The sequence below is a fragment of the Peromyscus eremicus genome, chromosome 10 (assembly GCF_949786415.1).
Source record: "Peromyscus eremicus chromosome 10, PerEre_H2_v1, whole genome shotgun sequence".
NCBI classification, from domain to species: domain Eukaryota; kingdom Metazoa; phylum Chordata; class Mammalia; order Rodentia; family Cricetidae; genus Peromyscus; species Peromyscus eremicus.
The window spans coordinates 51,342,625-51,369,474 of NC_081426.1; the positions used below are offsets into that span (position 1 = coordinate 51,342,625).

General features: G+C 35.8%; 1 protein-coding gene across 3 annotated transcripts in view; it reads left to right on the top strand.

Moving 5' to 3' along the window:
* The window catches only part of Pcdh7 (protocadherin 7), a 416,392-nt gene extending 390,415 nt beyond the window's left edge, over window positions 1–25,977 (top strand). For 2 of the 3 annotated variants that reach the window (XM_059275884.1, XM_059275885.1), the window contains exon 3: window positions 21,787–25,977. In XM_059275884.1, coding sequence (XP_059131867.1) covers window positions 21,787–22,163 — 377 coding nt within the window. In that variant the 3' untranslated portion in view covers window positions 22,164–25,977. The remainder of the gene's footprint in view (window positions 1–21,786) is intronic. The other variant, XM_059275886.1, reaches the window with a different exon arrangement.
* The last annotated feature ends 873 nt before the right edge of the window (window positions 25,978–26,850 follow it).

Genomic DNA, 26,850 nt, shown 5'->3' on the forward strand with positions numbered 1-26,850 from the left:
TGGGAAATAACTGAGCAAGGAAGACACATGTCACACTTCAAGTGGTACTGGCGCCACCATTTGCACAAGTAGTTTGTAGGCTGCTTAAGATAACATTCCACACAAGTGATACCCATCTAGGGTTGATCTGGTTTGTTTTCTCTGTCAGTTAGAGGGAAAAATCAGCTCAACAGGTAGCCACAGAGAGACCTCAAGCACCGAAGATATGTCAGCATTTGAAAAGAGGAGTTTATTGGGGGTGGGATTAACACACAAGCAACAGACTCACAGAGAAAAAGACTCTCTGCAAAAGGGGGCCTAGGAAGACCAAAAGTTCAGTCTTTTCTCAAGAGAGGGGCGGGGAGTTAAAGCTTCCGGAGTTTTTCCTCCCCTAATTTAGAGTTGGTCCCTTCGAAGAAAGCTCCTTGGATGGTTGGTTGGCCCAGAACTGTTTTATGACATATACCCTTGACCTTGTTGAACCACTCCATCAGCAGGGCGCCTGCTTGTGGGAGACAAAGGCCTACAAAATCTTTTCCTTAAGCTGCCAGGCTTTTGTCTCAACTCAGGAAGGGGAGGAAGAAGCCAGACATCTTGGAAATTTGTGACCTATGTTAACTAGCAGTGCACCCTCTGACTATCTTTCTGCCTGCTCCCGAGTCTGTAACTCCTAGTCTCTAATAAGCAGTGATGACTGTGTGTTATCTCTGGAATGAAACCTCATGTATGGCTATTTTCTATCAGAAGAAGTAAACCAGCGGTTTGAGCGTTGCAGTTAAACAGGATAACGTTAAAAGAGAGCATTAATGTAAGCCTGGAGAAGTGACTTGCGTAGTAGCATAGGGACTTGAATTTTATCCCCAGAACTCACTTCAAAAGCTGAAGTGAGTGGTTACTTATAATCCCAGCAGTGGCGAGTGGAGACAGGAGGATTCCTGGGACTTTCTGGCCAGCCAAGCTAGCTAAATTGAAACATTCCAGCATAAAGTAAGAAAACCTGATTGAGGAAACAGGGTGGACAGCTTTTAGGGAACTCCTCCCAAGGCTGACCTCTGACCTGCACATGCATATTCCCATGTATGGACATACCTTAAAACACATATACAAGCCCACATATGCAAACAAACATAAAGGTAATTGAAAATGTAAATAAGTGTCAATGCAGTGGTAAAGTCCAGGAACAAAGGGGCAAGCCAGTGCTACAAGTAGCGGGATGACGTCGCATGTTTTCTGTATGTTTTAGAGCATTCTCACAGTCTAAGGATATTAAATAATGTATTCCAGATCATGTTTTAGAATTTTAAATGGGAAAAATTACAGACACTTACTACCTTGTCCTTAGTAAGAGGCGAGTAAAGTAATTCCTTGAGCTTAACTCTTACATGGTGGCATAGGCACTAACACAGCTCAGCGACAAATGCTGTACTTGCAGTCATTCCCTTTCTAATAGAAGATTTTGAGCTCTGCAATGAGCAATGCTCAGAACTCCTCTATATACTTCAAGCATTTGGCAGAACAGAGAGAAGTATTATGGTGCCGAGACACAGTTAATATTTTAGCATTCATTAATTCATTATTCCACAGTTATTCATCATGAATCTGAAATGTGCCAAGCAGCTCTCAAGGCAGGATATTTATCAAGCCAATATGATTCATTTTTGTTTTACTAGGATGTTAGCATCATTATGATATTATTCTTGCTAAAAACAAGGCATTTCCAGTTTAGAAGAGACTTTATTTGTTCCTCTACTGAACAGAAAGACAGAAATAATGACTGACTGAAGATCCAAGCTAATGTACCCCCATTCACCATATTAGGGATGAAAAACAGTTTTCTCCCGGGTACAGATGTCTGTTAGGACTCTGAGGTCAACTTAGCTGGAAGGGTGGGGAGGGTGATTATTAATGAAGCCAGTCATGCTAGGATTGCTATAGACCAGTGTTTCCATTTCAAATGTCAGGCGCCATGACAAAAGTGAACTTGTATTCATTTTCAAACATTTCACATAGTATATTGTGCTTTCCAGAGAATGGAGAGCTTTAGAATATGAATTAAAATTATTTGCATTTTTTCTTTCCTTTATTTTCAACATCTTAAAGACAAGATCCAAATGGAACTTAATTCCGTTACAAAGCCTTTAGGAAAGACTTATACCACTATATTTGTTCATTAAGATCGAGGCACACATTACTACTTTTAAACAATATGTCTCCTTAATGTCTTAAAAGTAACAATAAATCAAAGACATAACAAAACAAAAGCATAGAGTCCATAATATTTTTTAAAGTTATAGTATAATGAAAGCATTCCCACCCTTCCCGTTCCTCTCTCCAACCCCTCCCACACACCTGCCTTGTTCTTGTTCTCTCAAATTCAAGACCTCTTTTTCTTTAATTGTTGTTACACACATGCCATGTGTGCACATGCACACACACACACACACACACACACACACACACACACACCCCTACACATACACCATTGATACATTTACATATATATTCAGGGCTGACCTTTTGGTCTTATCAAGTGGAGTTCATTTTGTGTTAACCAGCTATTCCGGAGACAGAGTATGGTTGATACACCCAGTGTCACTCATTGTTAAAAACTGAATTTTCTTTATCAGCAGGTGTCAGTAGCAAACAGCTTCTGGGTGAGGGGTGGGATCTTGGATCTCGTGTCCACTTCTGCTTCTCCATGCTGGAATCACATCTGGCTTGAGTGTGTGCAGGTCTTATTTATGCTGATTGTTCTATTTTATATTTCTTTTTCCCTTTTGTGTTTTTTTTTTTGTGTGAGAGGAATAAAAACATGAAATGGAGTGGGTAGTGATCTAAAAGGAGTTGGGAGGGGAAAGAATAAGATCAAAACACAGTATATGAAAAAAAATTAAGCAAATAAAAAACCCAAACAACAATAAATCATTTTTTCTTTAAATCCGTGTCTAGCCTTACAAGACAGCAGCTAAACCTGTGTGAATTGTAATGAGACTTCCCTGTCATTACAATGCCCAGATAGACTTTGAAAGGGAATTGAAAGCAGCTCTGGGAACACTCTAAACCCTGTACGAATTTTAGGTCATTAGTTGCTCTTTCCTTGGAACATTAGACAATTCTCAAATAAGGTTTTGTTAATGTTGTTCTAAAATATATGCTGTGGCCTAGCCAACTTTCTTGGGAAGCTAATCTATCATTTTTCCAGTTTGAAAAAGGAGTTTTAGCAGAAAACATGTTTGGTGTTAGTAGCCCCCCTTTCAAGGGGGATTTACGGGGGAAAGGGTGGGGGCAGAATGTCAACCTGAGTAATGGGTAATTAAAAAAAAATGAGATGCTCTGACCTACTCTGAAACACATAGTTTCTCTACTGATGGTACACTTGAACCATGAGCACTGAAGATATTTTTTCTTGCGACTCTCCTACTTACTTTGTTTTCATTCTCTTCTGTCTTTCATTTCTTCTCCCTCGCCTTCTGCCTGCCTGCTTTCTCCCTCTCCCACTTTCTCTCTCTATTCTTTCTTTCAATGTCTTTCTTTAGGCACAGAAGATATTTATGGGTAGATTTGGGCACTCACGATCAAATTTTAAAATAAGTCAAGACAGCCTGCACATCTAAATGTGTGCCTAGCAGACAGCTGCTGTTGACTCATTAATCTTTTTTTTTTTTTTTTTTTTACCTGTTAGGGTGCTGCTGAAACCTTTTGGCAATTAAGCGTAGATGTAAAATGTTGAAATGTTCTATGTCATTTATCTACGTATTTTTCCTTAATGCCATGTTTTGTTCCTTGCTAGGACCATGGTTTTCCATTAACTTGTCTACCATGGTGCTGTTTTAAATTCATTTTAGAGGCTTTATGTATTTCTCCATCGTTATAACAGGAAATGATTGATCAACTCACTCATTTTTTGTTATTTTTCATGCTGATGTTGTAATGTGCTGTAGAGTCATTTTTAAATCTTCGTTGTAGCCTTTTGTTCCAGCCTGCCCGTTCATGTAAAATGAAGGGTACTGCTAGCTCTAACACAACGTCTGACAAATCAAACCAAGATTAACGTGTCATGTACCTGTAACTGCTGAGTGCCAGAACCCATTATTAACCACTTCTCCAAGCAAAACCAAAAGGCTGTAAGTTTTTCATGGAAGGTGTGTTTTTCTGAATGTGACAACCAAAATGGAGACTTTGTTTCATTCTTCTGCCTTTCATTTCTTCTCGCTCTCCTGCCTGCCCGCTTTCTCCCTCTCCTGCTTTCTCTATCCATTCCTTCTTTCAACGTCTTTCGTTAGTTTTCTTCTCTAGTATCTCTTAAAAAGTCATCCTTCCAGATTTTCTTTTTCAATTATCCTTACTAAGTTTCTTAAGTCTGCATGTGGTATTTCTTATATTTTCACTGAAAATCCCACACAGGAGAAGGATTAATATACAGAAGAACAGAACCCATTCTTACTTTCTTTCTCCTTTCCTCCTATCTTTTCTTAAGCACATATTTACTGTACTTAAATCCAAGAATTTGAGGACTGGAATCATGTTTACTCTTCACAGAGTCTCTCTAAGACAATGGGAGGTAAATGGCTAAGCAGGGTTAGTAAACTTTTATAAGCCTAGAGGTGATTGATAGGATTGGAGAAACAGGTGTGCCTCTTCTAGGGGCCTCAGTTGAGCTCAAATCTTAAACCTCTTTCCATATAGATTTGGTTTTAGACAAGTCACTTGTTACATGTTTCTTATTTTGGGAAATGGGAACAACGCACACGACTTTCTTTTCTGTATACCTCCCACTTTTCTGTATACCTCTCACTTTGTGACAGGAATTGAAGAGTCAACTCCCATAGCTTAAACACACAAGGTCTTCTGTGTGAGCACAGCTATTCTTACTAGTTTACTGGGATAAATGTGTGACACTCATAGTAACAGCTGAGCTATTTTTCTCAATGAAGGTGGGTGTGCAGAATATAATTAGCACATGGCCACTGTTCGAAGGTCATATGTCAATGTCCAAAAGACATAACAAGTGTTTGGTATCTGATGTATCTTTTAGACATTGTCTTCATTAACATTCTCAGGTGCTGGAAGACTGAAAAAGGCATTTTCATCATTATATCATTCAGGTTAAATAAAATACTCCTTTATTATACAATAAGCACAGAGAATCAGTATCTATGATTTTGTAGATTAGTATAGTTTTTAAAAAACAGGGTAATATTAGGAAAGAAGAAAATGATGGAAAACATCACTGGATATAAAATTAACTACAAAGAAATAAAATAGACATGCTATCACAATTACATTATTGTTTAAAGTGCTTGAAATGCAAGAATAATTAGGGGTGACATTTCTTTTATTCTGATAGCCAGTGGTTTGCAGCAAACAGCAACATTCTAATCTATGGGTGCTTGGTTATGTAAGACATTTCATTTTTGTGGAAGTTTTTATGCCCAGTATCTTTTAAAATACAGTCAGGAAAATGCATTTACTTGCTGGGAATTTGTAGTTATTGTTATCTTTCAATATATATAGATAAGCACTCCCAATCCTAAAAAGAATTTCAACAGCACTGAACATTTTAAAATAACTATCAGGGGTGGGAGAAGATATGTTTCTCATACAAATTCTTTTTTTTTTTTTAGGTTTCTCTAACTTAGCTTAAAATAACCTAATTAAGTATGATGGTAGTAGCTTTGTGGATTAGTCTGGAAAGAATTCCATTCCAGAGGAAGAAAAAAATATATGTGGATCATTTTAGTTACCTACAGGACAGCAAATTTAATTATATCTTGCCTAGCAGGGAAGGTTCATAATGCTACTTCATGTCGGTTGGTAGCCTTGGGGTTAAGTATTCAATATTATCGTCATTATATATGAATTGCTATCTGGCTAGAACTTTTATTTTATGTTTCAAAAGCAAAAGCATGTTAGATGCTAACTGTTTTAGAATATGTCATGGTAAGTGTCTGGACACACTGTAAGGGGATATTTTATTTCACTGTTTTCTCAAGTTCATGAATAATGTATAACCAGTCACACTTCTCAGATCGTCTTAGATGGAATCCTGAACCTGACTGCAATTGTAAATGCATTTAATCATAGCCAATCCCCATGTGTTCTTTGGAAGCCATGTAGGTATATCATGGGCAGATAATTAGTCCTCATTTTGAATGGACAACATTTTAAATAGTTAAAAGACATTCTTTAATACATCCTAAAGGGTAAGTGAATCTCTAAATGTATTCATAGTTTTTATGCAGAGAAGCAACTTCTACTTGACACTTACTTGAAGACAAGTTCATGTCAAGATGTTGTTTTCTCTTTAAATTCTCTCTCTCTCACTTAAGCTCTGCATTATTGAGCCCAGTTAACATGCAAAGCAGGAACCTGCTTCTTAACTTTCGCCCTCTTTGGAAGGTAATTTGATGCACATTCATTGGGACTCTGTCTTCTTATGCTTTCTATTCTGTTAAGGTTCTTTACATCAAATTCCATTATCAAAATGATAAAACACTTGTAGAGTTTACCTAAGGAATGAAATTATATTGTATTAAAGGCAAACATTCTACTTAATTTCTTCAATTTTACCAGCTTTTCCTGTTTCCAAATGCAACAAAAATGGAATAGAGATTTAAGTTACAAAAATGTATGATTTTAAAATGTACAAAATAATAATTACACAAAAGTTTTTTTTTTTGAAGGAATGAGAGATTATATATGGTTAAATAGATGACAGAGTACTAATTATTATTTTTATTCTTTATTATTATATAGCTGCAAATAACAAAAGATTAAGTCTCCATTAACTTTGAACAGCTAGTAATTATAGCAATACAGTGAAAACTGTCAGAAAAATCATTAACATATGGAGAGCTAATCTTCTAAATTAAATTAAAATTATTTTTCTAGCAATTTGTAACATGCATTTTTAACATTTATTAATTTAAATAACTAAAAAATAAGCAACTTAACAGATGATTTTCCTTCATTAAATTTTCTAGGCATATTTTAAACAAATGTATTTGTCCCTACAAATTTTATCACAAAGATATCTGTGATTGTTCATTTGTCAATACTATTGTTTCTCCAAAGTATGTAGATAAGCCAAAATTTTAAGATATTCATGTATTTCTTCAATTTGGTCCAAGGAAAAGAGAACATTTGAGTAAAATACTTGTTTTAATAATATAGACTAAATATTCATCTAAGTATACAGTATGTGTGGAAAGGATGCATGAAATGGGAGAATGCATTAGTTTTTGTGACAGCAGATCTCATGATGAGTGCCACTATATGAAGATCTTAATGTCATGCACTTAGCATTTCCTTGTTCCTTCCTCAAAAAATTCCATTGGCTGGTAAGGGGTAGAATATGAGCTCACATCATACCCCCGTATGCTTGCCATTCTAACTCATTGATTACTATGACTCTCCAGACCAGTCTGTGAGGCACGTTTCCTTGTTTGTGTTCCAATATAATACCTGATAAGTAATAAAGATATACATGTACTTGAAGGCACCACTCTCATTTCCCTCATTATCTTTTGGTATTTGCATCTTTTAGCCATTCCCACAGATTATATTTTAGTTTCATTTGTGGCTAGGATATATCTGTGCAAAACTAAAATTTTGGATATTATCAGATAATTTAGTTATTTTAGGGAGTCAAGCTCAAACAATGTCTTGTGTGTACTTTCTCCTACAAAAGCTATATGATCAATGTTTTCCAATTTAACCAACTGAATTGAGATCAACATTTCTTGTATAGTCAGATATTTTGCTAGAACTCACATTATGATTTTTCTTTTTCTGTTTGTTAAATCGTCCACTTCTTTCACATCCAAATTATCAAGAAGAAACTTGACATCCTCCAAATTCAGTTATCGCAATACACTGTAGTTTACATACATGACTTTTCATGGAATGACAAAGATTCAAAACCTCATAACTGAATATTCTTTCTGACATGTGGAATTTAACTTACACATATACCATGAGAATGAGACTTTCTCTTGGATGCACATGATGGTAATAAGAGAAGAAGATGGAGGATTTTTACCAAAACTGTAATTCAGTCTCCTTATTTTGACGTGGATTGAAAATTCTTTATCACATTCAAAGACAACTGAAGTGCATCTGGGAGAGAATATTTTAAGGGAAAAAAGTGGAATCCACGCAATTACATCTCAGCGATATTCTGGCACTGGATGCTTCCATGTAGGCTTGTCTCTTTTTCACCCATTCACCTCTTCAATCTAAAAATGTTCCCATATTTCAAGCTAAAACATTAGCTACGATTGGCTATCACCACTCTCTGATAGGCAGGAACCCTGTTTTTACCTGCTTTGGCCATGTGTAGAACAATGTAGAACTTCATTTCAGCTCCAAAGAATAACTATATTTTTCATATTCATAACCTAAGTTAATGTATGTTTTGTTGTGCTATTCATTGAAATGTGGTAAAGTGGTAAGGAGCCAGATCTAAAGGCAGATTGCCTGAGTTTGTAACCACCTTCCAACACTCAGCAGATGCAAGCTCGTGAGTAATTCACTCATTTTCTCTTTGCTTTCATTTCCTCATCTGTGAACTGTAGGTGATAAACAATGAATCACTTGTAAAGTTTTCAGAATCAGTCTGGACAAATCAGTATTTCCGAAACACATGAATAAGCATACTTAAGAATTTGGGGAACCCCAAGAGTGGGATCTGTACTTCCTGAGCTTGCAAACTTCATACCAGTTTTGTTCAATAAAGTTTTCCCTCTTTTCTATTTCCTCCTGCATGTTGGGATATTCTCTGAGTTCCTGTGTCTTGCCACATGTCTGATATCCAGCAGTCATTGGCGTATTTGCAGAATAGTGAAGGTTGACATGTTGGAAGGCAGAACTTGCCCATAATCTCCTTCTGATGTTCTTAAGCACTCACAGAGTATAAGCCAGTGGTTAATACAGTACACATAAATTTGAATTGGGCCATTTAAAGGAAAACTTGCAAAGCATATGCTTGCTTTGTTACAATACTTGTAGCTTTGTCTTTTGTGATTGTTGTTCTTTCTTATAGGATTGATGTATTTGAATTTCAAGAGATACGTTGGCCAATCCACAAATCTTATGAAAATAAAGTCCCCTCATCCTGTGTTCTTTGCCTAAGTGCTGCAGACTAGGCAGGGAAGCTAATTCATTGCACACATGGGAAAATCTGTTTACACCAGGAAACCTATTTTCTTATGTGAGGCCAACTGCTGGCAAACTCAAAACTGAAAACATTGGCAACAACAAAAATGCACACAAGCACAAAAAGACTTAAATAAAAGCATGTACGGCAGATGGTGGTAATGAATAGTTGATCATCACTGTCTGCTAGCCCCACTGTACAGCCTTTGAATTGTTGCAGTACCATAATTTTGCCATGATTATCTATGAAATTATGTTGACTATTAAGCTCTGATTCATGCTTTTCCTAAATCATCTGCAGGAGAGATGACATGCTAATTGCACTCTTGAATTTTTTACACTATGAGTTTGTTAAGGGTAGACAAGTTTTGCCAAAGAAAAAGCCCAAATGTATATAATTTGACATTGTGACAGATTAATGCTTAGGCATTAGAAAGGCAGTGCAATTAGACAGCTTTAAATGTGTCCTACATCTCACTGTCTGTGTAACTTTAAGAAGTCACAGGAAGCCCTCCCTTTGTAGAGGTTCTGCTGCCATTCAGCAGACTGAAGTAAATCAAAGTCTATCAGTGGATTTCAGTGGATTATGTGAAGTCGCACTACAATTACACCCGATTCTGGAAAACTGTAATCAAAGGAATTAGTTATCAATTCAGAATGTCTCAAGGTAAGAACTGTATTTACAGTAGACATCCTGAAATGATTATTGAACATGTAAATGACTTACTTTAGAATTGTCTGAGTTATTTTTTAATGAAAATTTAATCTCTGAAGTACTACTGTAAATAATAGCTAAAAGTAAATTTTCAAATGCAGTTAGTATCATGCTCATATTAAAAATATATTAGATTGTGTTAAATGTCACATAATAGCATATAAATTATTTTAAAATATCCAGCATTATGTATATCTGTTTCATGTAGGTCTATTCTCTGACCCCTCTCTCCCCTCTCTCTCTTCTCTATGCATGTGTGTGTGTGTGTGTGTGTGTGTGTGTGTGTGTGTGTGTGTGTCACAGAGAATAGAACCTAGCCATGTACAGGCTAAGCAAGTACTTTATAGCTAAACAACACACCTAGACTTTGATATAATTTAAATAACAGAAACTAGAAACTTTGGGCATTTCCATTGTGATCCATAACCATAAATTCATATAGGGATCAATTGTATACATATACACATATGGGTACACACATGAAAAATTGAAGTAAAATCATCAGAAAGCAGCATAAACTATCTAAACCTGGTAATAATTATTTCAATGGATTTAAACCAACTCTTTATGGGTTGTGATGTTCAGTATGAAAACCACAGATCTAAAATCTGACCATGATCCATCAAGTTGTTCCCACAGAGCAAAAACAATTCATCAAAAGGAATAAGGCTGGTGCTTTGCTGATAATAGCTTGTGTTAAAATAAAAACGGTGTTTAGCTTCATAGTAAATTTTGTTTCCCTGGGTTATTCTTATAAGAAATGCACAACTGTCATTCAGAAGTCTCGATGACACTGACAGAGCTCCTGAACTGTTAGCTCCTACAAACTATTTAGTAAATTAATCCACGCATATGAGTAGACTTGAGCCTACAGATAGAATTTTCCAATTAGGCTTTCCCATAGTACTCCCTCCTGTTGCCACTGACAGCCCCCTTGACTAAGTAGCAAAACTGAACTATATGGTTGAAAATACATCTGTTGCTATTTCCAGCCAACCACGTTGTTCTTTTGGAAGGAGAATATTATCCAGCGAGATTTCATATATAGAACACATCCTGAAAGAGGTTGTTAGGTGGGAGTGAGTGGGAAAAGTTCATCCAAGTCAGTCCATTCCATTCTAACAAGCAAAAGCCACTTCAACTTCATAATATGGGCAAAGGCTATACACTGAGCATGAACCCATGCCATGATAAGAGTTCTTCATAGGACCACCATGAAAACACATAACATAAACTGTATCCCTTCCTTGGCACTCATCTTACTAGATGTTTGAGTGTGTATCTAGCCTGGTGTCAGTATCCAGGGAGGTACAGTTTTACCATGTCTAATTCTGTCCATGGGGAATTATACTTTACAAATGAAGTCGCATGAATATTGGCAGATTTCAGTACACTGTATTAAGTGATATGATGAAGACAAATGACAGAAACAAGAGAGTCAGAAGAATGGAAATTAGTCTAGCCAGAGCAAAACTCTGAGGAAATACCTTGGAACTGTATATTAATGCTTCATGAGAAATAGATAAATAGAAGAAACAATTAAAGTCATGAAGTTATTAAAGGACACAGGATTTGTAGAAATGACATCATCGGATCTATCTGTTGTGGTGGCAAGTGGGAACACAAAAGAAAGAAAAAAAAAAGATCAAGAGCAAAGAGGAAGTCAGAATCCAGATCTAGTAGGGTCATTTGGACTGAGTCTGGGATTTATTGTGAAGCTTATGGAAGCGGTGCTTACAGTAGAGAGACACGTTTTACTCTAATTATTGTTCTTAAATGATCCCAAAGTCATACAAGTTCTATAAAAGTAACAAGCACTGGACTGTACTACCTGTTTCTCTACAGCTTGGAGGCCATGTGAATTTTTATTTTAATAATCATGCTACCCAATGTTAGAATGGCTTAGTTATCACTGCTAAGAATCCCAGAGGCAATATAAATAAAGAGCTGGAAAGGAACCCTCCAGGATTACCCTAGAAAAGTTAGTTGCTTGTGTCTTATTGGATAAAATGAAATTCGACTATGTTGATTGATTCTTTGAAAATAATACAGACAACTAGATAGCATAGCAAAGTTGAAGTTTTTAAGATTCTTTACTAGATACTAAAACTTTAAGGTCACATGATTCAACAACTGTATAATGCAAGTCAGTTTTCCCCTCCATTTCATTCAGTGGATGAAATATAAGCAGTCTATCTCTTCTCCTCCTACAAAACAAATAATAGAAATATATACAGGTTCCCGTGTCCACTATGAAATTTACCACAAAGTTTGGGTCTCAAAACATTAGAAACACTTTCTACTAGAACTAAGTAGGTCAGGAGCTTTACACAAAAGTTAGAAGGCTGAAATCGACTTTCCTTTTTTCTGAACTCAAGAACGCTATTTCTATGTCTTTGTTAGTTCCTAGAGCATTCCCATTTTGCTTGGTTTGTAGGACTAGCTCCCATCATCAGAGGAAACACTGGCAGGTGGACTCCTTCCATATCATTTTACTCTGACACTGACTTTTCTACTGCCTCCCACTTCCTCTCAAAGTTCTGCCACTGTGGTTATAATTTGAGTGGATAATCCAATGTAATTTTTCATCTTTATGCTTCTATACTAACAATTTTAAGATTTTTGGAAACCTTGTTTCCCATTCATTATGTTACCTGACTTTTTCAGGGATCTAGTGTCAACATTTTAGGATGCAAGTATTTTGCCTACCCCAGAAGAATTGCTAGAGGGCCTGTGCACTGGAGTTTGGAATAAAGTCACACAACTGAGCAGGGTGGACTGCAGACGTTAGAGTGTGCCCTGAGCTGTCTTCTTAGCTTTCAAAGGCTTCGAAAAGGTGCAAGAATGCACTCTAACACTCTCAAAAAATAGGAAGTAAATAAAAGAAAACATTTCAATGAGAAACAGAAATCAATGGAGCAAACTAATCCACGGCTACTTCATCGATTTCCACCCCTACCTTTAGCTGTTCATTGAGTTTTGTTAGCTGGACAGCAGAGGTCATTTCCTCCTTTTCCCTTTTATTACCCTGCTGTACTTGCTGAGCTCTTTAACATTCTTGGTCCTAATCATGATTGCCATATGGAGTGTCAACCGATCAACCTATTGACCAGAGTCAGGAGCCAGCATTCTAAATGATGTAAAATTCTCCCCATGAATGTTTTCTCAGGGCCTACGAAGAGTCCCAGAGCTCCATCTCTCAACAGCACTTCAGAACTCAATGTTTACTGGAAACCTTTCTCAATGGTTGAATTCTCTGTTTCTCCAATCACAACCTTTAATGGAGTCACTCACAAGTAGCTTGTTTTTACAGTAGAATTTTTAGCCAGATAAGCTTTTCTGTGTGTTCTGGGAAACGGTCTAATGAATAACCCAAAGCAAAAAGTTTGAGAGTATACCTGGAAAATGCCCACAGAAATTAGAATTATTTTATAGTTTCTCAATATCACTATATCAAAAAGGAAAATTATTTGGTATCATGAATTTTGCTACTTCAAAAACTAAATTAGTTGAATAAATTCAAATTGCTATGATTTACCCTTGTCCAAAACTAATCTCACTGCATTACAAGTCTACTCTATACGTTATTTAACCTTTACTATGATGTATTTTATACTTCTGCAAAAAAAAATGTAGGAAAAAAAAACCCACAAAACACTTCAATGTTATAGTCACTACTTTTTCTCAATACAATTGCAAACATCAAAATACCTTGATTGAATATATTAAAAAATCAAATTTGTTCAGTGTTTATCTATTTAAGAGACCCTCATATTCTGAGAGCTAATGTCTGACTTCTTACTTTCAAAGAAAATATTTTGCCATGATAAAGGAAAAATAGAAAAAAGTAATATCTATGATATGATTCCTTTTTAGTTTTCTTTCTTTGTAGATATTTATTTATGCAACATAATATAATAATATAATACAGCAATTGAGCACATTGTATTATTTTGGAAACAAAGATAAGATTCCCACTGCCTTTAAGTATGGAACCTAGAGGCATTCCTACAGCAATAGAATCTCTATATGCTATTAACGTCCATTCCTAAAGATGGTTTATTTATTGCAGAGTATACATTCTCTAGCTCTAGTTTCCTGGCCAGCAATAAGTAATTGACTAACCATCAGGCTATAGAACTAATGAGAAAAATGATTATGCCAACAGATGATAATCACCCCGTTGTCTTAAAACTCAGTGATTTCAGGCCATTAGTATAAAGTGATTATAAATTGATACTTACAAATCTTTTAGTACCACTCAAATGACATTTTCTAAGCAAACCATTATAATGTAACCAAAATAATAAAAAAAATTAACCTATAAAAATTTTTATTTAGTCATTATTGGTTTTGTTTAAAGTTCCATTATAATAAGAATATATTTTACTTCCCAAGCAAAAGTGACTGATAGTTCAAGAGCTTTATTGGAAGCAAATGATGAATTTTGTTTATTGGAAATAAAGATTTCAGTCCAATAAACACATTCCAAAGAATTAATTCTCTGCTAAAATAAAAACTCACAAATTATTGAGCCTTTTAGATTTGGACATTTAAAATATTAATCTAATCCGTGTTGTTTTTTTCTTTTTAATTTGTTCTAAATACATCTCATTTTTTTTTTTTTTTTTGGTTTTTAAATGGCTCCTTACTCAGAGACAGTAACCACAGATAATTTCAATTTTTTGAGACTAGGTTCTGAATTGTTAGGATCTTTTTAACATAAGATTCCAATTCCAGTGGTGGTGGTGGGGGGGAGACTATGTATCTAAATACACCTTCTTTTGCCCATCTACTATGATGTGGGAAATAAACTGGTATGTTCTGATTACCAACTATATTATTTAAGTCTATAACTGCATTGAGAGAAGGGAAAACTCTTAGTTTACAACAAATTAATAAAGGCCCTGAACCCTCAAGTAAATGAATTCCAACATGAAAGAATCCAAGCGTTTGGAAGGAGAATCAGAAGAGTGGAAAAATATTCATATAAAGTGATGCCCCCAAACTGTGTCTGTTCTCAGTGGCAGAAGGCAGTGGGAGTTGGTGAAATAAACACCCTGGTTCGTTCATGGGTTTCAGGGCTTCAGCTCTTCTGCAGAACCTCTATCTTTTCCTTACCCTCTGCTTTATCACATGACACTCTACTACCTCTGGTTTGGCCTAGATGAAGAGAGGAATCAAACAGAAGCCATATCTGATATTCATTAACCGATCATGCCCAATCTGTCACCATAAAGTTTTCTGCTACTATGCTGTTTTCATGTGCCAACCAGCAGATTCATATTTGCGTTGTTTCAGCAAGAATGCCTGAGATGAGTGTGCACAGCCAGGGCTGTGTGAAGTGATGCCACATTCAGAATGACAGTGGTCTGAACCTCAGGGCGGTAAATGCTTCTTGCAATACATTCAATTGCCATTTAACTGAGTTTAGCCTAAGGTATAAAGAAAAGTTGCTGATGCTTTCAAACATGTTTAGACATTTTAATATTGTCTAGACATGTCAGCACTGAATGAAAACACTCCAAGGTATAACACAGTGAATTTCTGTAATTAAAGCAGCCGAGTTTGAAACAGTTTATAAGGGAGCCCTCTGTTTGAACTTTTTAATTAAATGTGATTATATCTCTGAACACTTTCTCTGAAAACATTGTATCTGAAGTAATAATGGCTAAATTTTATCTATGAAGGAGACATGAATGAAGTGGAAAGCATTGCTTCCGGATCTCAGGCTCTCTCTTGGGAGCTGTTAATGTATTATAGGCAGCATGGTTCATCTGTGGTCATTATTTATGTGATATAGTGCTGCCTCCCCACTCCCTGCTTCCACCTCCAAACAAACAAGTTAGTGCTTCAAACAACACAGACTTCCTGCTTCTCCTGGTCCAGAGGTTGGCATCTTGGTTCACCTGTTGGTTTTTGCCTGGCTCGTCTACACTGCTCCACATCACTGTCTGGGGATGGGTTTACTGAGTCAGCTTTGACAGCCAGAGTTCCTTTTCCGGTGGCAATTATCTTTAGAGAGGACAAAGAGACTTTCTCTTCCAATGATGGCCCCAGAACTCTTGGGGCAGTTGCATATGCTGCCAAGCCTCTGGAAGGCCATGCTGGGGACAGCACAGCATCTTTTTACCTCATTCTGGTTGTCAGCTTCTCCTTAGTCTTAACAACTACCTCTTTGTAGTAGGAGCTATCATGAGACATTAAAGATGTGCACAGAGAGATTAGAGGAATAGGTGGCCTTTATTTCTCATTTGATCCAATCACACACGTTCATCAAAAAGTCGGCAGAGCTTAGGATAAGCAGCCCCTCTGTTTTATCCATTTGATATCAAAAGGGTACATTGTGTTTTAGGTATTTGTCCTGTTTTCATTGTCTCAGCCATAATTTTAAGCTCTGAGTCTTGGGTTTGTTTGTCGCTAATTTGACAAATGTTTTAAGTTGGTGATGATGTCCAGTATGCTTTCCAGAATAACATCAGCAGCCACCCTTCTAGCAACCCAGTAGCTTAGGGGCAGGTTTAAAGGCAGTGACAGACTTTGAGGTTGTTCAGTTTGTGTTGCAAAGATAACTCCATTTAACTGTTAGTACATTTTTTTTTTTTGAAAAACCATTGTGAGTAAAACACAAATCTTCAGAGGAGGGCTTGCAGGAGTTGATTCTCATGTGGGTCTTGAAGATGAGCTAAGGTTGTCAAGCTTGGTAGTACATGGCTTTACCTGCTAAGCCACTTTGCTGGTCTCACTTGTTTAAATAATTGAGTATAACATAAGCCAAATTTTCAGTAAAATTTAAAGATACTTCTAGAAGAAAACATCATTTTTAATATCTGGCACTCAAGAACAAATTATTTTTAAAACAGAAAAAAAGGAAAAGGTGTCAAAACTAATTTTCTGTAGAAAGAAGAAAATACATTTCCCATTCACAAAATTTTGTAAAAAATATGCAGATACTTGATTTGAAAGATCAAAGTGGAGGATTGTCATGAATATTTGAAATGCAAAACACTGAAGAACAATCCATTTATCTCATGGAGTGTACAAATTAAGTAAATTATAAGTAAAAACGAATAAATGATGCATATAGTTTAAATAAAGCCTCACTAGAAATGTTTCAAAGCTCAGTACAACACATGCATGCTTTTTCTCCAGTGAATAGTTAAGAGCAGTGTATTGTCAGTCCCAGTGTAGGACCTGGAATGCAGTTGCCAGGATTCTGGCAAGAAGCTTCACCACATATATACACCAGCCCTTTCTCCTGCAAAGCCATTTTCAATATCCGAAGGAGTCCTTTATGCTCTCCTAGAATAATAATGCCTCAAATGCTGTAGGCAGGCTTGTGGAGATCCTAAGTGTCTCTGTAAATCTGAGCTTTCCTTGCTGTTTCTAAAGACTCTACATATTATCTACCTGTCTTTCTTTTTTGTTGGTTTTTTAATGAAAATATTAAGTTACTTCCCCTTTTCCTTCCTCCAGCTCTTCCCATGCACCCTCTATTTTCTTAATTGTTGTTACATATATATGTATAATGTATATATATGTATATATATGTGTGTGTGTGTCTATATCTATATTTACATCTGTATCTATATCTATCTGTGCATGTGTGTATGCACAATCTGTATAATGTTACTGGTATGTATATGAATTTAGGACTGAATAACTGGTATTGTGTAAACAACTTGGTGATTCTTCATTGGAGAAGAATACTTCTCCTGTTCTCATCATTAGTTACCTCTAGTTCTTTGTCTAGTGATGAGGCCTCATGAAATTTCTCTCTTCCACATTAGCATCTCCACTGGAATCTGTCATTCTTATTGAGTTCATTAAAGCAGCACCTTGCAGCCTCTGCCTACGATCTCATACATCTTCCCTTTCCAGTAAAAATAAAAATCCTTTTAGAGAAAGAGCTTGACTTGTTAAATTAATGTATAATTTCCCCTACTTTAGGAGATTTACAGGTTTTTAAGAAAACTAAGCCATTCTTTTTACTAGGTAGTAAACTGTATGACTTTGTGGCATCAGTTTTCTGTGCTATTTAGATACTTCTCTTTCTTCAGAGTCTATCTTTTTCTTAGGGGTTTGGGAAGCAGTAATTGACCTACAAAATTACTCCTTTGTTATATTTTAAAAAGGAGCCATGTGGTAAAATGGAGAAGCCCTAAAGTGAAAGTCAAAACACTTACCTTTTGGCCTCAGTTCTTCCATACATTTGATCCCTCACAGCATCTGCCCTCCTTGGTCTCCACTGAAGTGATAAGGAAATGGATAGAGTATAGGAAGGCACTTCTCATATTCTAAACTACTCCAGGATTCCTTGCTACTATAATGGCTTGTAACTGTGCTTTTAGCAGGTAGTTAATTTCATGTCTAAGAAAGAACTCGAGCTCTCCAAACCAATGCAATCTTTCTAGTACATTTCGTAATTCCTTTAAAATAGAGAATTATACATGTAATGTTAAGCAGGAGAGGATCTATTCTACATCAGTTCTTCTTAATATTTGATAAGAGTTGGGATTTGTGCTCAGCACTTGCCACTAAAGCTGAAGCTCTCAGTTTGATTCCTTAGATACACTCCTGGGTGTCATCCTTTGATGTGCACATTCATTTCATAGCTTGTGCACATATGTATACACATAAACTTGCACACATACACACTAAATAAATATATATACAGAAAAAAAGAGTTGTGAAAATATGAAATTCCAAGACCTCTGAACAGTTGGTTTATCATTGATGTCACTTTTAGTGAATATTATATTTCCAAATGGAACATTTTATCTTTCTATTAATGTACTTCATGATAACAAGATTTATGTTAGCTGTTCTACATTTTTACATTGTTCAAAATAATGAGAATAACACTGCACTAAAGATAAAATAACTTTCTTAGATGTTAAAAAATTCTATGTTTTTGCTGGGCAGTGGTGACACTTGCCTTTAATCCCAGCAGTCAAGAGGCAGAGACAGGAAGATCTCTGAGTTTGAGGTCAGCTTGGTCTACAGATTGAGTTCCAGGACAGCTAGGGACACACATAGAAATCCTGTCTCAAAATAAAACAAAATAAAATACATTTTTTAAAGACTAAAAGGAGGTAGTGGTTATAGAAAGTTGGCCTTCATAATCCTACAAAGGATATTTTAACAGTCTTTCATGGAAGAAAAAAATTCATCTCAATGATCTTCAGTGTTTTCAGATTTAAAATAATAACATATGCCTATATAATTGAAATAAGAAAAACATACAATCATAGAGAACTACTGCCCTACTCATTGATTCCCTTAATAAATTGCATCATAATACAAATTGCCTGAGTTAATCATTGGCATTGCTTTTGAAGATTTATTTCAGTCATCAGGATGGAAAGTTCTGATTGCTCCTGATGATTCCCTTATAGTCGTTCTTGATTATTTTCTAAATTTGATGACAAACACTGCAACATGTCTCAGCCAATTAGGCTTGTCAACTTCCACTGTGGTCCCCAATCATGTGCTTGACTTTGGAAATGACAGGAGGTCCTTATTAAAAGTCATCCTTTTTGGATAGAGATGTGGCAGCTTGCAAATAGACTGTGGCAAAAAAAAAATGCACAATGCCTGTCATTCAAAGCAGTAGGAGGAAGACATTTTTACTAGGAAATAATCTAGATTGTGTAGTAAGGACAGAGGGAAATATTGAATACTTCATGAGTAGATGATTAGAAAATGAATCAAAGTTAAATAAATAAAATCCTTATGGCCTACTGTAGTTCTTAAACACAATTTACGAAACAGTGGTAAGAAGAGCTGTTGGATCATCAGCATAGCTTTCCAATCTGTTTCTAAATGCATTCCAAACCAAAAAAAAAAAAAAAAAAAAAAAACAAGAGCAATCACTTTCAAACTAGAAATAAAGATTTCTACAAAGCAGATTGCCACAGAGACCATTATGTAAGTAAAGTAGCAGGATGAAATGATGGAAATCAGTTCTGGATCATTTTCTGTGGAGAATGACCACCACCTTCATAATGATATTTCCTATTTCGGTGACTAAGTTCCAATTGTTTTATGTGTGCTAGATAAATACTGTAAGGAGAAAAGGTGCTTCAAATTTCTTAAAGATGCTAGGAAAATAAATGTTTAGAGTGAAAAATGGAACTGATTGTACACTACACATTGTCAATCAAGGTGGGATATATCCTAATCGATTTCATATTTCCCTATTTAAATCAAATGGATTACAAAAATCTTATTAAAAAGAAAACATTAGCTTTTGTTTTGTTTTACTTTGCTTTTTTTTCAAGAGATGATGCAGTAAAGGGGCTCAGCATTAAAAAAGCAATGAAAATGTGTGTGTGTGTGTGTGTGTGTGTGTGTGTGTGTGTGTGTGTGGTGTAGTTTGTCTGCATGTATATTTGTTTTCATTCATCCATGAAGACCAGAATTGGGCATCAGATCCCTGGGAATTTGTGAGCCAGTGTGTGGATGCTAGAAACAGAATCTAAGACCTCTAAAGGGTAGCCAGTTCTCTTAACTGCTAAGCAATCTCTTTAACCCACCCACTTTTATTTCATTGACTCTTAAAGAATTTGTTCATCCAGAAGTCAACTAGTAGTGTGAATACATTCAATGGATAATTACATCTGTCAGTAATCTGTCAGTAAATCTGTCAGTAAAATAAAGGAAAAAATGTAAACAAATGATTGAATCTTTATGACATTTAGCAAAATAAAACTTAAAAATTATTGAGAATTATATAATCATTTCTCTCATTTTAAACCTAAACCACTTTGGATTATGGATATTTAGCTCACTATTTTTGTGTATACACATTGGAGTTAGAATTGGTTTATTTTTAAGTCCCAAGTTATAATAATTCAATACCCATATGATATTCAATGGGGTGATAGCATATTGTGCTTTTTATGAGTGATAAATTAAATTATGAAATATATGAAATGAAACCCTAAAGGTTATTGTTTTAGAATCTCTTGTGGTAGAGCAAGTTTCTGTCTCTTTATCTCTCTAAAAATTAGTAAAAGCCAGTAAGTAGATTTTTAATTCTAAGAAAGTATATAATCACATATCATGATTTTATCCATGCATACCAATAATTCCTGATTGTAATATTTAATATCAGTCTCTAAGAACTCTATAGAAATGAGTTAGGTCTTTGGAAATGGAATACATTTCCTATTCCTTTGATAAACAACATTAATTAGAAACATATACTCTTCCATCAATCATTTCAGACCTGAACACCACACTTACTCAATACATTATATTTCAGATTTCCATCCAGCAAGTACATTTGTGAATGTACTTCCGTATCACACACAGGCACTGCCTTCCCACACACACTGGGTCATCTGTCATGGTGGTAGAGCATGGAGGGGGAGAAGGGTGGGACTTGAGGTGCTATTGCTAATGTGCTCAGACCTTTAACCCGCTTGTACTTTCCTTTGGAACTTTAGACCTTTTAATGTGCTGTCAGTTTAGATTCTACTTCTCAGTCACCCTTGTGTCTTAGAATGTATTTTAAGTATAAGGTTCTGCCTATTTGCGTATTCTATGAATAATGCATAAGTGAATCCAATTGCCAATAGCACACTATTTATGGTATATCGTATAGATACAGAAAATTATCTTTTGGACTTAATAATTTTTCTTGTTTATGTGGAAAAATAACAACCATTAAAATATATGTTCACTTAGCACTTGAGAATATGTGCATGGCTCTGCAATATACCAAATGAATATGTAACTGGCTATTTTACATACATAAATTATCATTTCTCCATTTCTCTCTTCTGTGGTATGTATTTTTGCAAAACCTTATCTTTACTATACATGAAATAAGTATTGTTTTGTGGAGTGATGAGTAGCAGGCTCAAATGCATCAAGAAAGCCTGTGGATGCATGTCTAACACTGATGGTTTCTTCTTCTTGAATTTCAGATTCAAGGCCTCTTCCAGATGTAGCTCTGACTGGCAAGTGCACCCGTGAATGTGATGAGTATGGCCACTCAGACTCCTGCTGGATGCCAGTCCGCACTTCCCCTGAGAGGAAGAAGAGCCAGCCCAAACTCTCCACTTTCATGCCTGTCGATGAACGAGGAAGCCAGGAAAAGCTGGCCAATGGCGAAGCTGCCATCATGGGTGACCGCAACAGAAACCTCCTGAACAAAAAGTTGACCTCATCCTATGAGACCTTCAGTGCAGCTAGCTTCAGCAAAAATGAGGAAGCCAACCCTGAGGATATTCCTTTAACAAAAACAGGGGAATATAAGCCATCTCCTGTCAACACTCTCACTAGAAGAGAAGTTTACCTGTAGGCTGTCAAGGAGCAACAGCAAAGGTCTTTTCATGTATGAGGAGAGTTAGGGGCAAAAACATTACAAAGTAAAACCATTTTAATCACAAAGAGGGGGCTACCAAAGAGACAAAGCTTTCCTGCCACTTCCGCCTCCCAATCAGGCCTTTAGTGATATTGTTTGCCTGATGACAGTGTACAAAGTTAGAATCCATTCTTGTCACTTGCATGTCTACACCCTTCACTGATTCCCAACACCCACTCTCTTTTTCCCACCCCTCCCCTCAAAATCCAATAACAAAAAAAAGGATGGTTGCAAGTTCTTTTCATGGTAACAAGTCTGATTAGCAGAACACGGCACACCCTCATTATCCCCAGTCTGAAGCATGATTTTGGTCACTTTGATTTATTTGAGTGTCATCTGACTAGTTAATAAATGCAGGACAGGTAAAAATAGACTTCAGACATGGCATCAATGGTTTCTTGTTGTTCAAGTCAGCCCTTTGGAATTAATAACAATCCCTTTAATCATACAGTCCTTACATAGAGGACCCTTTGAAAAAAGTAGTTTAGGAAGACAACAGCTTTAATATTTGAACAAAAATTAAAAGCAAAGTAAAACACAGTGGGAGAATGCAGTCCCAAGCTACCATATGTTATTTTCAGGTCAAGAGCATCAACTTCTTTTCCATACATTCACAGAATATACTCACTCAATCTTGACAAATCAATTACATGAATTGTACAATATGTTTTGGAATAGAATCACTAATGAATGAACTTGAACTATTATGTCATTATGAGGCCAAAGATCACATGGCAGATCAGGGAAATAATGAAATTGATTTGATCTTGACATAGAAATTTACTAGACAGCAGAAGCAATGGGATCTGAGCAGACACAGACACACTCAGATGCTAGCCTGTTTTGTATTAACTCTTTTCCCAGAAAACAATCTTCTTTGAAAATGAATTTTAGTTGAATGCTCAGAAAATGAAAGAACTAATGAGACACAAGTTTAGTATGAGAGGCAACTGATCAAAGCCTAAGTCTAGTCTCATGTAATACAGTCAGGGAAGATTCTACCTTTTAAAGTCATATTGATGCATAGTGAGATATGAAAAGACACACTGGAATTTGATTTTATGAGGTGTCCTACTGTCATTTCAGGATCCCAGCTTTGCTTGACGATCCTATTATCATTTCTAATTATAATCACAATTTTCACTTGGTCAGAGCACAAGTGAATTAATTTTAAATTCTGTGTAATACAGAAATATTTTGAGACAACATTTAAACAATGTAACACCTTAATTGATTTTGATTTGAATATTATTTGATATGTGTCTTAAACAATTTCTGAACTTGAAAGAATGAGTTCTGGACAATAACAGTTCTCACAATATATGCATCACAAAGTTGGAAAGTATATAGATTTTTCAAGGCATACATAATATGCAGATTTTGAACTATTTGCTCTATGCAAGATGATTTTTACAAAGTGAAATTTGAGCTGGGACATTCAGAAGAAAGTGACAATCCATGGACAGAATAGGGGATGACAGGTAAAGAGCGCAAATGTTCTCATCGTCGAATGTCGGTAACTTGGTAAAGGCATAGCCTTGATGGCTTTCTACAAAAGTGTAGAGATACTATAGCTTTGGGTAGTTTCATGCTTTGCAGAATTTCTTAGACTATAAGGTGAAGAAACCTAGACTATAGGTTAATAATTCGCAGTAGGACATCAAAATACTTATCATCGAGGGATATTTCTCTGGTGGGTCTTTTGGGATCATTTCCTTATGCTCTTTCTTAAGTGGAATTTTCATTTTGATGTTAGTTTATGTATAATAGGTAGAATGAAGCAAGATGTAATTGAGATAAAAAACATTGGACTAAAATATCAATAATTGAACATGCTTATGTTTGGTTATTATTTACACTATGGAAAGATGAAATTTTAGAACTTTGTTAGAAAACTGCATTCAAGCAGTTCTGCCTTGTATAATCTGTAAGTACCTATTAAGACAAAATACTTCTAAAGATACTTATGAAAATGTATACATATTTTTCTTGCACGCTACAAAGGAAATAATTGCATAACACTGATGTTCAACACTTTTTATATGCATATTTTCTTTCTTTCATGGGACTCTTGAAGCCACTAGATAGCTCATTTCACTCTTAAAATCCTTTGGTTGTCTATAAAGCTAATACAGGTCACACTGGACCTACAGATTTATTCAATCCACATTCCACAATGATGTTTGCACCACATGCCAGGCAGCCATGTCATTGTCATTTAACGTGTGAACCTCTCTTTAGAACTAAAATGGATGTGAAAGAATAAAATTCAGTGTACTGTAAGTATTTGAAGTAATTCTAGTAGAATTAGTTATCATAACATGTTTATTATATAATGAGCTGGCATGACACAGAAATATATTTTGTGTTTGTATGACTTTTATTTTGAATAGGTTAAATCTGGTGCCACTCCATATATAGAGTGCTTTTGAAAAAAAACAATAAAAACAAAAAAATAAATAAATGAGTGAATGCAAAATAAGCAACTGTGCCTTTTATACCTCTTGTTATGGTAAAACAAACAAACAAACAGACAAATGGTTGTTGGGTTTGGATAATGAGGGGAAATGGGCTATTCCCAACTTTTTTGATCCTGTATATTTATCCATGTTTATTTTCTGAGAATAAATAATATATTAAAAATTTGCCTTCTGACAAACTCAGATAATAGACCAGTCTTAAATATTGTTCATTCATAAGATAGGATTCAGGAGTTAATATGGGGCTGCTTAAATCTCACTGGACAGTGAAATCATTGGTTATAGAATCACACAGGGAAGAATTATCAGGGGTGAAATCAGTCCATTTTGCAAGATAGAATATTGATTTAGAACTTTTATTTTTTTTCATTTTTTTCAGGTGTTATTTCATTTTTGGTTGTACAGTATATAAACTCTCTTTGTTTTCTGTACGCAAGACTCAAGTGGACTTCTGCATGATTATACATTAGGACACATTTGCAGATTGAGTAGCTATAAAAACGTATGTGTATTTAAATGTCTTCAGCATCTGTCTAAAATCGACTGCTCTGTCTGAATCTCCGGATACCATTGTTGTCTGATTTTTTGACTGGCCTGTTGCCTGAGTTTCGAAAACAAAGGAGGCATTATTTTTATCAGAGGAAGAACTAAGGTGGTGCAGAGGATGTCTGCCTGAAAGGCTACCCTGGGAGGCTGGGTTAGAGGAAAATACAAAAGGAAACTCACAGGCCAAAAAGAAACTGTCAGGAATCGAGCAGCCATCTTAAAACAGTTGTGAGAAATCTTAAGACCTACGACATTTCAAACAGTAGGTTATGTTGGTAGTAAATAAATAGCTGTATCCTTAAAATAATAAATAAAAGGAGAAAAGTTCATCAGGAGTATGGTAAAACTTGTTAGCTGTGACCCAGGCGTGGTGTGTGTGACATCTGGACGCAGCAGCATCATTAGTTCAGCTACCTAGGGTTTACTTTCAGACAACTTTTCCTACATTTTAAAGCACTTGCATTCCGTGTGGTACGATCTGTTTGTAATGTTAATCATTGACTATTGTTCTGCTACTTGGATGTTGATAGTGAAGCAGAGAACAATTAATCATCATTGATTATGTCACTATGCACGCGACTTTGCTAAACATGGCGAAATGTATTAAACACTCGTCCAACTATTTATGAAATACTTTACATAATTTAATTTGCTTTTGTACAGTTTTATGTAAATAAATTGCTTGTCATTTTTGTCTTTACAAATTAAAATATAACATGATCAAATGGTTTCACACTTGTAAGTGTGCGTCTCTGTTGACAGTTAATTCTCTTTTGATTGGAAAAAAGTGAATGAATGCCTGTATCATATTTTATTTAACATGGATTGCTTTCTGCTAGCTTTAGATAAAGCAAGGCAGATGATGGGATGATAACTGAGGATTTAGGGTGAACCCTGGGTCAGGGACTTTTCACAGGTGGCAGGCAGAGAAGAAACCATCAAGAGGTAAGAATAAAACTCGGTTCAGATTGACATTGTCAACCTGGATCAAACCTTCTGGAGCATCTGACGCTAGGTGATTAATTCTCAGCCCATTTAAACATAGTATAACTTTGAAAAAAAATTTGGAAAAATTTTGGACATAAAAAATTCCAGATACAATACAATCCCAGGATCACAAGGAAGCATAATTGTACTGAAACTTAACTCAAAGGTACATGTCATTTCTTCCAAGAATAAGGATTCCAGATATAGGCTCACTGTATTAGTTTAAGGGCCTAAGGAAAAATCTGGCCTGGTTTTGGTCATACAGATACCATATAGGTCATTCATTTGGGCTATTAGCTACTTCTGGTCCTGGCTGTGGGAGCTCAAGGGAGCTCCTGGCTACACACAGGTAATTTAAGGGTCATTTGGGCAATTAGTTACCTCTGGTCCAGGTTGTAAGAGCCATGGGAGCCTCTGTCTGTAAAGGTCATTAGATTACTAGCCACCTCTGGTCCTGGTTGTAGGAGCGTTATATGTCCTGGCCCAACAGATAACACAGATCACCAGGCTATTAATCACTTCCAATTCCCAGCTTTCTGGGTGGAAGAACAGGTTTTATGCTCATTCGTTTGACAAAAAAAATCCTGTGTGCTTAACATTCCTTGTTTCCC